Source organism: Punica granatum, chromosome 8, assembly GCF_007655135.1.
Source record: "Punica granatum isolate Tunisia-2019 chromosome 8, ASM765513v2, whole genome shotgun sequence".
In the NCBI taxonomy this organism is placed as follows: domain Eukaryota; kingdom Viridiplantae; phylum Streptophyta; class Magnoliopsida; order Myrtales; family Lythraceae; genus Punica; species Punica granatum.
In genome coordinates, this window is record NC_045134.1 from 13511245 (window position 1) to 13524276 (window position 13032).

The 13032-nt window shown below is 39.0% G+C and overlaps 2 protein-coding genes across 3 annotated transcripts; one reads left to right on the forward strand and one right to left on the reverse strand.

Annotated features, from left to right (window-relative positions):
• Nucleotides 1–3619: 3619 nt before the first annotated feature.
• On the forward strand, nt 3620–6397 carry LOC116187655 (TLC domain-containing protein 2). The gene is made up of 3 exons (XM_031516520.1): nt 3620–4045; nt 4895–5172; nt 5886–6397. The coding sequence occupies exons 1-3, from the start codon at nt 3802–3804 to the stop codon at nt 6192–6194; spliced, it is 831 nt and encodes a 276-aa protein (XP_031372380.1). The 5' UTR covers nt 3620–3801; the 3' UTR covers nt 6195–6397.
• A 145-nt stretch (nt 6398–6542) lies between these two features.
• Nucleotides 6543–11980, reverse strand: LOC116187654 (filament-like plant protein). Of its 2 annotated transcripts, none has more exons than XM_031516518.1 (6): nt 11771–11980; nt 11256–11311; nt 10800–10951; nt 9192–9384; nt 7800–9061; nt 6543–7319 (listed from the first exon to the last, which is right to left on the reverse strand). In XM_031516518.1, exons 3-6 carry the CDS (start codon nt 10911–10913, stop codon nt 6909–6911), a joined length of 1980 nt encoding a protein of 659 aa, XP_031372378.1. In that variant the 5' UTR covers nt 10914–10951; nt 11256–11311; nt 11771–11980; the 3' UTR covers nt 6543–6908. The 2 variants fall into 2 exon arrangements, with proteins under 2 accessions (XP_031372378.1, XP_031372377.1); XM_031516517.1 differs by having other exon boundaries at nt 9192–9387.
• Between the last annotated feature and the right edge of the window lie 1052 nt (nt 11981–13032).

The following is a 13032-nucleotide window of genomic DNA, read 5'->3' on the forward strand; positions in this document are numbered from 1 at the left end:
CCCGGATCTAAGGAAAAGCATGTGAAGCGAGTCCAAAACACTCATTCAGCACTGCAGCAATAAACACACACACATTAAGTCGATATTTACACACAAAATAGAAAAAACATAGAACATGAAAGTTAAATTGGATCGGGTCTACCTTATCATCCCACAAGTACTTGTAAATAAAAAGCCATAACCTCTCTAAGTTGGGGAGTGTTATACCTTCTCTGGGTGAGGTGGTTGAGCACTCGAAGCAGGTAGAAGTACAAGAACTGCTCAACACAGAACTGAACTAAACAATGGAGCCAAGAGGGCTTTTTAGGTGGTTGTTAGGTTGTCGGAGGTGGTGCGGCTACACGGGCTGCTCCAAGGGTTTCCCGGCCTACAATAAGGTAAAAGAGAGAGGGAGGAAAGGCATTGCCCCTGCTGGAGTCGGGTAACCCGGGAGGTGCGAGAAGGACACCCGCGAGTAGCTCGGCTGGAAAGGTGAGTCGAGGCTATTGTCGTGGCTATGCTCGGTAGTTTGTGGCAGCTGAGAGGTCCCTATGATATCTGTGCAACTCTAAGTAGTATGCTCTCTTGGCAACCTTTAAAGACTGTTCACAATGAACAATTGCATCAGGATGCAAGTTGCCTGATTGAAATGAAGTTACCCTGCAAGAAAAAGTTCCTAAGATATCCATAGCCCATCAAAATTTTTTATTGCAGGAAACATAGGCTGAATAGATCGAAGGACGTCTCTAAAGAGCAATATAAGGTATCCCAGCAGCACGGGAATAAAACCTCTAATCATACCACAGTAGAGAGCATCGACTACCACAATACTCAGAAACATTATGAGTGAGAATAGATGTCCACTGTGCAAAGTTTACAACTAAAAGTTGTCCTATACAACAAGAAATTACAAAATTATAGTTCACGAGAGCAGAATGAACTGCCAAGTTCGTAGTCAAACCACTAATAACCTTTAACTGCTGGATATAAGAACCTCAGCTACACGAATGCATTGTCGTATCTGTATATATCAAAATTGATCTAAAACAGAGATTGTGTAGTCCACATCAATAAGAAAAAGGTTTCAAAATGAAAGTTTTCTCCTCCGAGCAATTGTTTCACGACTTAGTGAAGCTCTGTTCCCCTGGGAAGGAAGTGGGAGACGAATCTCCTCTCTTTCCAACAGACAGGTCTGCCATACCTATGCATTCATTCAAGCCCAATACCTTAATGACAACGAAAAAGTTTCAGCACTTTGCAGCAAAAAATAACCTTTTCCAACCCATGCAATTCAATTACCTCGTAGGATAGCAAATCCTCGACATTCTCCACCTTAAACAATTCAATGGGAACACCAAAGGCATCGACCAATATCTTGGGACCATGAACCTGCTTCCAGAACGAAGAGAGAGAGGGGGATTTAAGCAATGGTAGCCTCGAACACCACTGCATAGACTAGGTCGCTGGCGACCTCTAATGTTGTCAGCGACCAGGTCTGACGGGGTGGTGGCCAGCACCAAGGTGAGCCACTACTACCCCTCGACTATACGTGTTTTTTTATTTAATTTTGATTTTTTTATTTAATTTTCTGAAATTTGATTTTGTAAATCGGGTTAATAAATCGATTTAGTAGGTTGGTTCAGTCATAAGTGACGTGCCATACCGTGATTGGTACACGTGTTAGGATGAATGTGAACGTGGCAGCTGTGGGTGATGTGGCGATGATAGGTGATGTGACAGAATGTAGTTGGTACATGTAGCAAGAAGATTCAAGATTAGTGATATTGTATTCTAGGCGAAAATTATGAAAAGAAACTATAAAGGACTAGAATTAATATGGCAAAATATGTAAATAATGGATGAATGAGATTAAAAATTGATGGATTCTAATGGCTGAAATTAATGTTTCATCATGAAACACAAGTTAGCATTCCATCCTAGAATCACCCAAAAAGAATATATAGGCTAAAATTAGATCGAAAGGATTAAATTGATGCAAACGGGCTTTTCTTCCGAGACTAAGAGTTGACCCGATGGAGGGACCAAAATGATGTGAAAACAGACTTAACTTATGTTGCAAAGGACCTACCTGATGTTGTAATGGACAAAGTTGATGTAGTTTTCGTGTGAGGGATTTGATTGATATAATAACGAAACTAATATTTAACTTGTTGAAAATGACATGGCATTTTGTTATTTCTTAAGGGCTACGATGACTAGTGTAAAAGTAAATTGTACCTCATATTAAGTAACTATATAAATTTTGAGTAAATTATACATAGTTAAAAAAATTACTTGAAGTAAACTTACTTACAGCTTGTTTGGATATAAAAGGGTGGAGGGGAGGTCTGGGGAGGGAAAGGGAAGGGAAGGGAAGGATAAGGAGGGGTGGGGAAGGGAGGAAAGAGGAAGCATATGAATTGCATATTAGGATAGAAAAATTATAATGTGGGTGGAGAATGGTGAGATAAGATAGTTCACCCCATGTTTGGATAGAGAATTAAAATGGTAAGATGGGAATGGATTATTTCGATGAAAGTACATTTTTGTTCTTATTTTTTTTATAATATTAGTGAAAAGAGATGAATAAATTAGCATTTTCACATAAATGACTCTATCTCTCCCTATTCCACCAAAATTGTGGAATAGGTTTTGTGTTGCCTGAAGGGGTAACTAATCCCTCCTAGCCCCTCCCATCCCCTTAAAATAAATGCTCAAACATGGGTTAAATAATCCCACCCCTCTCCACTCCTCCTAATTCCTCCCAATATCTCAATCCAAACATAGCCTTAGATTCCTATTAGTTACTTGTAATTGACCTAAATTACATTTAAGTGTTTTATTTTTTTCTTAAATTTTGGCCAACGAAGAGTTTTACTGAGATTGTAATAAATTGAGCTGATTTTATGAAATTTTTACTTGAACATTTAGTAAAACACTTAATAGCACTTTACGAATTAATTATGTAAATTATATCATAAAATTTATTACACCACCAAAGGTAGTGGTCTAGTAATTAATAAGATTACTCCCACTTGGTTTGGCAACTCTAAGGTTTCAAGTTTAAATTTCCTCTAGTGTATTGTCAAAAAATAATTGTTCTCTTTGTCTTAGACTTGTGCTATTTGGATTCGAGTATTGTGAATAATAAAAATCATATGATGGATAGAATTGTAACGCTGAGTAGACTCGAATTAGAATTAGTCAGAGTGGTTAGATTAGACTTCCAAATACCATATGGATCCGAGTACGATCTCATTCTCGTTGGTGTGAATTCAGCCTTAGCTCCGGTCAAGATGGCAACCCACGAATGTCTCCACGAATATTGTTTGGAACTCAACTCCATTTCAACTATATATATATATATATATATATATTTATTTGAGTTGTAATAATAATGTGGATTGAAAAAATAAAAAAGTAATGATTGTGTTATTAAATTATATGAAAAAGTGAGAAAAATAATAAATAGTTGAGAAAAAAATAATGATTGTGTTGTTAAATTGTGAAAAAAAAAAGTAATAGATAATGGTAAGAATTTAGTATTAAAAATTGAATTGAATAGTTAAAAAAATTAAAAAATAATTATTATTATGTTGTTTAAATAGAAAATTATTGGAGCAGTGTAAAAAAAAAACACTCTAAAACCATTTGCGGAAAGCGAAAGTCATCCTTCTTCTTTCTTCCTCCTCCTCCTCTTTCACTGCTCAGCTATCGTCTCTTGTGCTACCTATTCACTGCCAAGGGCCAGCCCATGTGATGTGACCGCCCCCCCTCATGGGAAAACCCGCCGCCGGAATCCTTACCCCATGACCGAGAAGTATGGCGAGGACAGAGCACGGCGGTAACAGGGCCGGGGCCTTCTTCCTGGCGACTCTGCTGCTGTGGCTGGTATCGGTTTTCTTCGAGATCCTATTCAACCGTCGGTCGGAGCTCATCCCCATCGTCGCCGGCTGTCTCTTTTTCCAGGCGGCCAACTGGGTCATCCGCCGCTGCATCTCCCGCGACCCCTTGTTCGTCAACACCTCCGTCTCTCTCATCCACTCAACCATCACCTCCGCCTCAGGTCTCCATCTCAAAACTTCCCTTCCCCCCTTATCTTTCCTTTCTGGGTTTCTTCCCTTGCGATGAGGAGATGGAAGCGCCTCTTAAGATTTGGTAAAAGTTTCCTGCTGATCAGTGTTGTTGAGAAAGCAAAATTGTTAGCTTGACAATGGTAAAGGAAAGAACTTGGTTATCTGTCAGCACTTCGATTGGGGATATTTCCTTCACTAGTGATGTTTATCTCAACTTCACCTTTCGGTTTACTTCTCTCGAGTGTTTGAATAGGCAAGGACCGAATAACAGTCAAAAGCATGGGTGGGGGCACTCTAGATGGAGAAGTTTCTAGTCTGTTTATTTGGTCGCTGAAATAAGAATGAAGAATTTTGCTGAGACTCGGCGATGGACTAATGTTTTTTGGTCATGATCTTAGAGGAAATGGTTTTAAACTGGTCGGGCTTCACATGTAAGAGTTGGCGTACATCTAGAATGCACTATGGGTTGTTCTTAATCTGTTTAAAACGCGATCGGGCTGAGAGTAATGATTTGTTTCTTGCTGTTGATAGAACTTGGGTAAGCTGATAAATATGATATAACAAAGCAGGTTCTGAATGCTTAAGAAAACATCACAGAGTAATGGCGCTGGTTAATCATTAAATCCATGGGATATTACTTTTGATGAAGGAATGTGCCCCTCTGAGACTGACCTTTAATTGAAGTTCTGATTTTGTTGTCGGCGGTTATTTCAAGATCCACATATTTTCCTTCTAGTCTAGTTAACATCATCTGTCCTGCTTTTTGTGGCCCTCTCATGTAATTTTAATTAGGGATGTGGTATGCTGACTTAAATACCTGACAATCCTTCCCTTTGCAGTGGTTTACATTTTTGTTAATCAGTGGATGAAAGATGGCTCTGCTACCATGTTTGAACATTCACAGTTGGTTGGGGATGCTTGGCCATTGGCTTACCAGGCATTGTGCTTCTCGTGTGGCTATTTTGCATACGATCAATGGGACATGCTCCAGTACCGACTGTACAGCGGTTGGATCCCGTCAATCTTAGTCCATCACTTGATCCTCCTCCTCTGCTTCACCCTAGCTCTATATCGCAATGTCACAGTCAACTATCTTATCCTCACCTTGATTTGCGAGGTAAGCTTCCTTCTCATCCCTGTGGTTTTCTTCCTTTCCTAATTCGTCTCCCTTTTAAGTTTAGCACCTGCTGGCGTTCTTATTTCCATGCATTATCATAAAGAAATAAAACTAAACATGCATCTAGTGCGATTCTGCCTTCCAAAACAAGGAGTTTGTTTTAGGTTAAATAATGTGAGCACGCCCATGGTGATGTATTAATGATGCCAAATTACTTAAATCTCGTTGAAGAGAGAGCAATTTCTGTGAAGCCATATGAGCAGGGTATGTCAGTCCAGTGTTATCTGTGGATTGTTGAGACTCTAATTCAACATGGGACTCCTCAACAGAAAATTGCTGATTTAACAGGATTAGTTATCCACCAATTATCCTCATGCACCCTAATAAGCATAGGGTTTTGAAACCCTATCTCCCCTCTATCCTTCGTGCTGAAGGCAAGCCTACCAAGTTTGCTGTGTTGAAGGGGTCTGGAATGAGGGCCGTTTTGTAGATCAATCCTTGTTCATTTTTCATGGAGACAAAACCTTCTGCAAGACATGAGGATGTGAGCCCAATTTGCATGCAGGGCTTGTTGAGACTGTCAAATAGTTAAGAGATACACAGTAAGGATGGACTCCCTAAATATAACTGGAAGCAGATACTATATGGTGGCACGTGTTCTTATCCCGTTTCCTGTTTTGTTTCTGACCTGAAAATACCATCTGTTAATGCAGTTACATTCTATCTTCCTACATGTGAGGAAAGTACGGAGAATGGCTGGCGTTCGTGATGCAAAGAGCGTAATTGTGAGAATTGAATGGGTTCTCAATTGGGTAACCTTCTTTCTTGCGAGGCTTGTTGCACACATTCTCATCACAGTCAAGCTCATAAAAGATGCCTCCAAGTTCGAGAAGGGCGTGGAGCTTCCACTTGCACTGTTTGGGATGGCTGGGATGAATATGCTTAATATTGGCCTTGGAATTGATCTCCTCGGTGCTTTTAGGAGGGAGAGAAATCCCATGAAAAGTAACTATAAAGAGTGAAATAGATAAATTTTTCTCCTTTTCCCCCCTTTTACAGCTTAGAAAAAAAATAACAGATAGGCCAATGTGGCTCTCGCATGTTGTAGATTATCAAATTCATTTTATTGGTTCTCTTTTTTCCCCCCCCATTTGTACCAACTTTATAAGTTGAGACTACTCCTGTCTGAAAAATGGAAAGGGTCATCTTCTGATTTGCTTAATCCGCACATGATGTTCTTCAAGTGAGAAACTAAGCAGAACTCAACAATTTTGTCGAGCTCATCAGCTGTCAGAGGTCCATTCTTGGAACCTTTTCGTTTTTAATGGTTAAAATATAAACACCAAGAAAATCATTACAAAAACTGAATATAATCTTAAAGCATCAATTGCGCATTCATAAAAAGTTGCATGACATTTCCTACGACATAAAAGAGAACGGAAAGAACATTGAACCCGACAAATAGACCCAACCAACACCAGTGAAACAGAAACCTTTGACATTCAATCTAAGCTACCCAATGGTTATCAAAACAGATATTCCAAACAGAAAGCTGCCTTTTCAAACTCAAACCTCATTCATCATTTACTTCACAATCTTCACGGGCCCAGACATGTATAAACATGAAAGAAAAGGAAAATTCAAAGACAAGCCGATCAAACAGCATTTAACCAGCAACTCCGAGAATGACGCTAACTAAAATTGCTACCTCCAGATTGCTCAGACATCACAATTCCCTAGATTTCTAATTGTATCCCATTCTTAGTCCGTGAGAAGAACTTCGCAAAACCGTTCCGGTTCTTTTCAGAGCTGACTTGGGTTGATGATGCAGCTGAGGAAGAAGCCGAGGATGATGAAGATGGAGGTGTCTTCCCATTCTCATTCTTCATCAGCGAGTGACCCAAATTTTCATTTCCCATCTTTACGGTATCAGCCTCTCTTTTTGGTGAATATGTCCCATTGGAATGCAATTTCCAGAGCTCACCATTTGCTTGTGGAACAATCTGTCCTCCAGGTGAGAAGTCAGGTATGCTCCTGGTGTCTATGAGGAAGTCTTCAAGGGTTGCTAATGACTCAAGTTGCTTCCTAAGAGACACTATTGTCTGCTGACACTCTGCGAGCCTTCCAGCAGCAACAGCCAAGTCCTCCTAGCAAGATTAAGACCCCATCATTTGATTGTGATAGCCAAATACTTCATCCGGTTATCGAAAATTACCCAGGATTTCCTCATATATTTTTCATCTTGAAATGAAGATAATATGCCACAAAAGAGCTCTTACTTTACATTTAGTAATACGCTTAATAGTTTATCACGTCTTCTGAAATGTTTATTAGTACTTGTACACTATGTTCCTCACCTGGAACTGCTGTAGATACACATTTTCTGGTTTTTTTTTTAATCCTATATATTATCTCATTTTTACTTAAGTTTTTTTTTTTTTCAAGTGCATTGACCTACTGCAAATTTCATCTAGATGTGTAAAATATTCAAGCAATTCTTATGGAGGAATAGGTTATGTGAGTTGTTATTAAGAAGGCTTTAAGGGAACTATTATGCCAAAGTATGTACATATTCTTATTGTGCAAACTATATGGAGGATATTGATGAGGATAATGCAAGGTCAAACCTGTTTTATCTTCGGTTGGTTATTTACTTCACCCAAGGTCTGCTGAGCTTCTAGTTCCTGCTGCTTCTTCACAAGCTCTTCCTCCAATTTCCGGCACTTAGCTCCCATTTCTACGGATAATGCCTTCTCCTTCTTAACTTCTGTCTCCAGTGACTCAACCTTAGAGGTCATGCTCGCAGCTTCAGCTTCCATCTTTTTGAGTTGAGACTCAATTGAATGCTTTGTATCATTCACCATGTCCAGCTCCCTCTGTAAATTCTCCAGCTTCATTAGGGCCCCTATCAACTGCGCCTGAGCTGCTTCACCGGACTCCTGACTCTTCATAAGGGCCATCTTAAGTTCTGCCTTCTCTTCCTCGAGCTTCTCTAACTTCTGCTCTAATTCAACAGTTCGATTAACCATTTTGTGAAGCTCAGCCCTAAGAGAGCTCTCCACCTCACTTCTCTCTTTCAAAACACTTCCTGATTCCTCGATCTTCCTGGTCTCAGGCAAAGCTGCAAGCCTCTCCATCTCGAGGAAATCATCCATCAGATCGATCTGAACTGATGAACTCGCAAGATTCCTACCAATGCTACTTGCACCCTTGTCGTTCTTGAACTGATCGAGCTCTGCAATCAGGGCTGAGGCCCACTGCTCGGACCCGCTGGACTTGCATGTATCCATATCCAAGGCATTAAGCCGCTCCCCACTATCTGATTGACTATCAGTAAGTGACTCGACGTATATCGAGGAAGCAGCAGCTGCCGATCTGTTGTCATTATTCATCGAGGAGCATTTTCTTAGTTTCCTGCACTCAGCCTCAAGCTTCGCCACCTTCTTTATGCTCTCCAGGTTTTGTTTACTAGCCATTTCTGCTGCCTGAGTGCTCAGGTCCCTTTCGATAGTCCTTATTTCTAATTCTTCTGATTGGTGCTGAAGCTCCAACTTCAGGGCTGTGTTCTCCTTCTCCAGGAACTCGAGCTTCTCAAGGAGATCGAGATGGGCTGGAGTTTTGGGAGCAGGAGCGTCTTGTAATTTGGTTTGCAGCTCAACTATTTGATTCTCAAGCTCAAGTTTGGTGGATTCCCATTCCTGAGATTTCTTGGCTACAGCTTCTTGTATCTGCTCCTCCTGCTCCTCTCTTGCTAATCGAAGCTGCCGAACACATTCTTTGAGGGCCCCATCAAGATGATTCAGCCGATCTTCCAACGATGAATTTCGCTTCATTGCTGATTCAAGTTGTTCCTTGACACCAGCCAGTTCATTTTCAGCCTTTTCCCAACCTGGATTAATTTAGAACGGATATGGATGTTTTAAGCAGGGAGTACTGATAGTATCAAGCCTCCTTAAAAGTAGTGATAACAATTCTAGGCAGTTCCAATGATAACTCTCATAGGAAAATAGATGATATACCAGCCACAGCTTCTTCAGCTACTCTGGCATGCTGCTTTACCAACTCTTCCTTAGCACTAACATTCACCAGAGCAGCCAACAATTTGGCCGTCAGACTCTTCACTACTTCACTAGCATCATCCACATGGACCATGGGTTTCGATGTGACTTCGGGGGATTGAGTGCTTTGACTTGGAGATGCTTTAAACTCCTCCTGCTTGAAAATAGCAATCCAAATGACTTGTCATCAGCTGTACCCGATTATCAGCATCAAATATCTAACATTTGTAAATTAACGAGATTTGGTATCTCAATATAATGATGCTTTAAGCACATCAGAACTCAATAAATGAGTTCAGCAATTACGGGAAGTATTTAGCATTTGCTTGTGAGCTAAGGCTCGTGAAATTGGCCAACATGACAAGTTTTAAACACAATCACATTGATACTTAAGAAACAGAACATAACGTTTATGTCCAGCTGCAAACCCAGTGTCTCGATTCACGGTCGTCTTTATGAAAAAACAACATTTTTTTGGATAAGCGACAATACTTCATTACTCAAAAGTATGTAAAGATTACATCCCTACTTATCCAAAGTAAGAAGCTAACGAACTTAGTAGATATTTACAAACTGATAAAAATAAACTCGGCCCTCTAGCAGCCGTGGAAAATGCAGCTTGTACTCCAGCTTTGGCAGAGAAACAACATTCAGGTACTTCTATTCCCAAAGTGAGGAAAATGGACAAGCAACTGATACCATATCCATTATTAACCTACTGTGTAACTTTTAAAAAAACCACGTTTGGCATCTGCAGTACATTGATGCTAAAAGTACATGAGCACTCAATAAAAGAGTTCAGCAATTTTGAGAATACATATACCATTTGCTTAAAAGCAAAGCTTCGTGAAGTTGGCCAATTTGACAAGTTTTAAGCACCGTTCACGGAGATATCAAAGAAACATAATATAATATTATGTCCAGAAGCAAATTCAATATGTTTCGATTTATGGTCTTCTCTTTCAATGAACAATATTCAGGTACTTCTATTCTCAAATTTAGGAAAGACAGACAAGCAACTGATACTTTATCAATTTATAACCCACTGTGTGACAATTAAGCAACCAAGCTACTGGCAGAAACAACAGAGTTTCCAAAGAATTGCATTCCAAAAAATGAGGTAATACCCCCCAAAGAAACAGATGAGATCAACTGACTTGTCAGGTTCCTTCGCTCTGAACCCTCACACAAGAGCTAAACTGATCTTGAAACAAGTACAGCCACTAAAACAACTCTATGAGGGGAACAGGGAAAACGGGAAAGTAGCTTAACATGGTTACGTAAAAAGAGTCTAAGTTTCCAACTTTGGTGCAGAAGCACATACATACTCTTAACCTTATCAGTCTTTTCGGGGGAATAAAAACTACATTATTTCGCTCTCACACTAGAATAATGTTCTGCAGTGCAATGTTTCTCTGTTAGTCTTAAAACATAAAGAAACACAGTTTTTCTACAACCAAAAAGAGCTATATAACTAAGGGCCTCAGAAAACATTGGCAAAACAACAGCAACGCATTTAGAAGAATGTCAAAAACCCATACTGCATGTAAGCAAAAGGTTGTAAATCACCTGGGCATCTGATTCTTTCTCGGAAGGTGAGGACATTGACTCTGCCGAGCTCTCACTGCCGCTCGGGCTCTTGTCGGACGATTTCTTCTTCCCGAACCACTTCCTCTTTTCCATTTTGAATGTCTAAAAACCGACTAGCATGCACCCCAAATCTGCAATAAATGTCAGGACAAAACAAATGTTTGCTTACTGCGAATAAGAACCAAAACTCCCATCATTCCAAAACCAATTTGTGTCCCTTTTAAGAGGGAGGGACCATTATCGCTTTCGACGAGCCCCAAAACTAAATAATAGCAGGAGATGACTTAGCTTATCATTCTCTCAGCTTAGCTTCAAATGCACCCTTTTAACTGTTCTTATCCACAACAACAGCCACAAAAGGGGGGGAAAGAAAGAACTCCGAGTACAGACAGAAGCTTGTTCTGAAACACACCAATGTACTCAAAGTGAACTCACCTTCATGAAGAGAGAGCTAGCTCACTGGAGGAGACCCATTTCCTCCAATCAAGACCCTGATTGAGCAAGTAGATCAGGTTAAAGTGGCCAAACCATGGGAGAGCTCAAGTTTTGAAATACCCAATCCAAGAAATCGCAGAAACTGGAACGAACCACAAAGCTGAAAACCTCAAACTTCGCAAAAAGTCATTGCATTTTGGGATAAATATATATATATATATATATATATATACACCATTATTGTTATTATTATTATTTTTTTTGGTGGTTTAGACTATACATCATTACAACAGCTATCTTAGTTAGACGGAGCAAAACCCAAAAATCAAGAACCTTTGACTGGAAACGGAATCATAAACAAGAAACAGAGCAGATGGGTACGCATTAAAGAAGGAAAAAAAAAAAAAAAAAAAAAAAAAAAAAAAAGAGGAGACGTGAGATTTAAGACTGCAGAAAACAATAATAAAATAAGAGACTGCAGCAGAGGAGCCGTGGAATGTCAGTAGTTGCATTACATTACAAATTTTCAGATAATGGTAAATGGGTTTTCTTTTCTTCTTCTCCTTCTTCTTCTTCTTCTATGTCTTCTTTTTCTTGATTTCGAATGTGGAAAAGCGGGGGACGAGCATGTGAATGGTGGGATTCGCAGCAAACCCAAGTGAGTGCAGAGAGAAGGAGCCACAGAGGAGGGGGAAAGAGAGAGAGAGGGGGGGGAGGAGGGGACTACAGTAGGAAAGAGAGCCTAAGATGATAATTGAAAGACTTTTCCTTTTCAGCTTTTTCTTCTGCTGTCAATTACTAAGAAAAGAACTATTCTGATTTGTTTTTAATTTTGGTTTATTTAAGGAAATTTTGAAATGGAGCGGCCCTAAATTCCCGCCCCGCCCCGTCTTCTGAGGATTTGGGCAGCATAGCTAACTCGTAGTGTCCTTAACTCTTTTTTTTTTTGGATGAATAAGTAGTGTCCTTAACTTCAACTGTCTTGGTTTCGGTGTCTCATTCTCCTTAAATAAGAAAAGATCTCGTATAAAAAAAATTAATTTTTATAACATTTGGTAACGAAATTAAATTTATTTTAATTTAATTTCGTTTGATTTGAGGAGATGAAAATAAAAGTAATTGAGAAGAGTAAAGAGAATTTGAAAAATAAGATAAAAAAGTAATGATTGCGTTGTTAAATTGAAAAAAAAAAAGTGTTGAAATCAAGAAAAAGTGTTGAATAATTGAGATAATTTAGTATTAAAAAATTAATTGTAATAATAAATAGAAAAAATTATAAGAGAGAATTTGAAGAAAAAGATAAAAAATTAAAATAAAATTAAGTTAAGTTAAGTAAAGTTTGTTTTTGTAAACAAATAAACTCAACTATTTTGATGGTTCGATGTTTATTCTTTTTGAATAAGATCTCGTACAGTCTTATGAATAGTAGAACTTCACGATTGAAAAACCTTATCCGTTAATGGGCTGCACAAATTCAAATATGAATTAATTGTAATTAATTAGACTCCTAATATAGGGTAGATGTACAATGTACATCATAAAGAAAAACAAAATCCACAATTCAATTAACTCCATTTGTCTTTTCCGGTCAAATTGTGGGGTAAATGACTCTAGCAATACAAATATTTTATCATTGTATCACTTTGGTACAAAAACTTTTTTCGTAATAATTTAATACAAAACGTTTGAATTCGTTGCAATCAACTACAATCCATCAAGTCCTCCTTTGATGTTGTTAGCTTCCAATGATGTGGCACATGAAATTTCAAACTACATC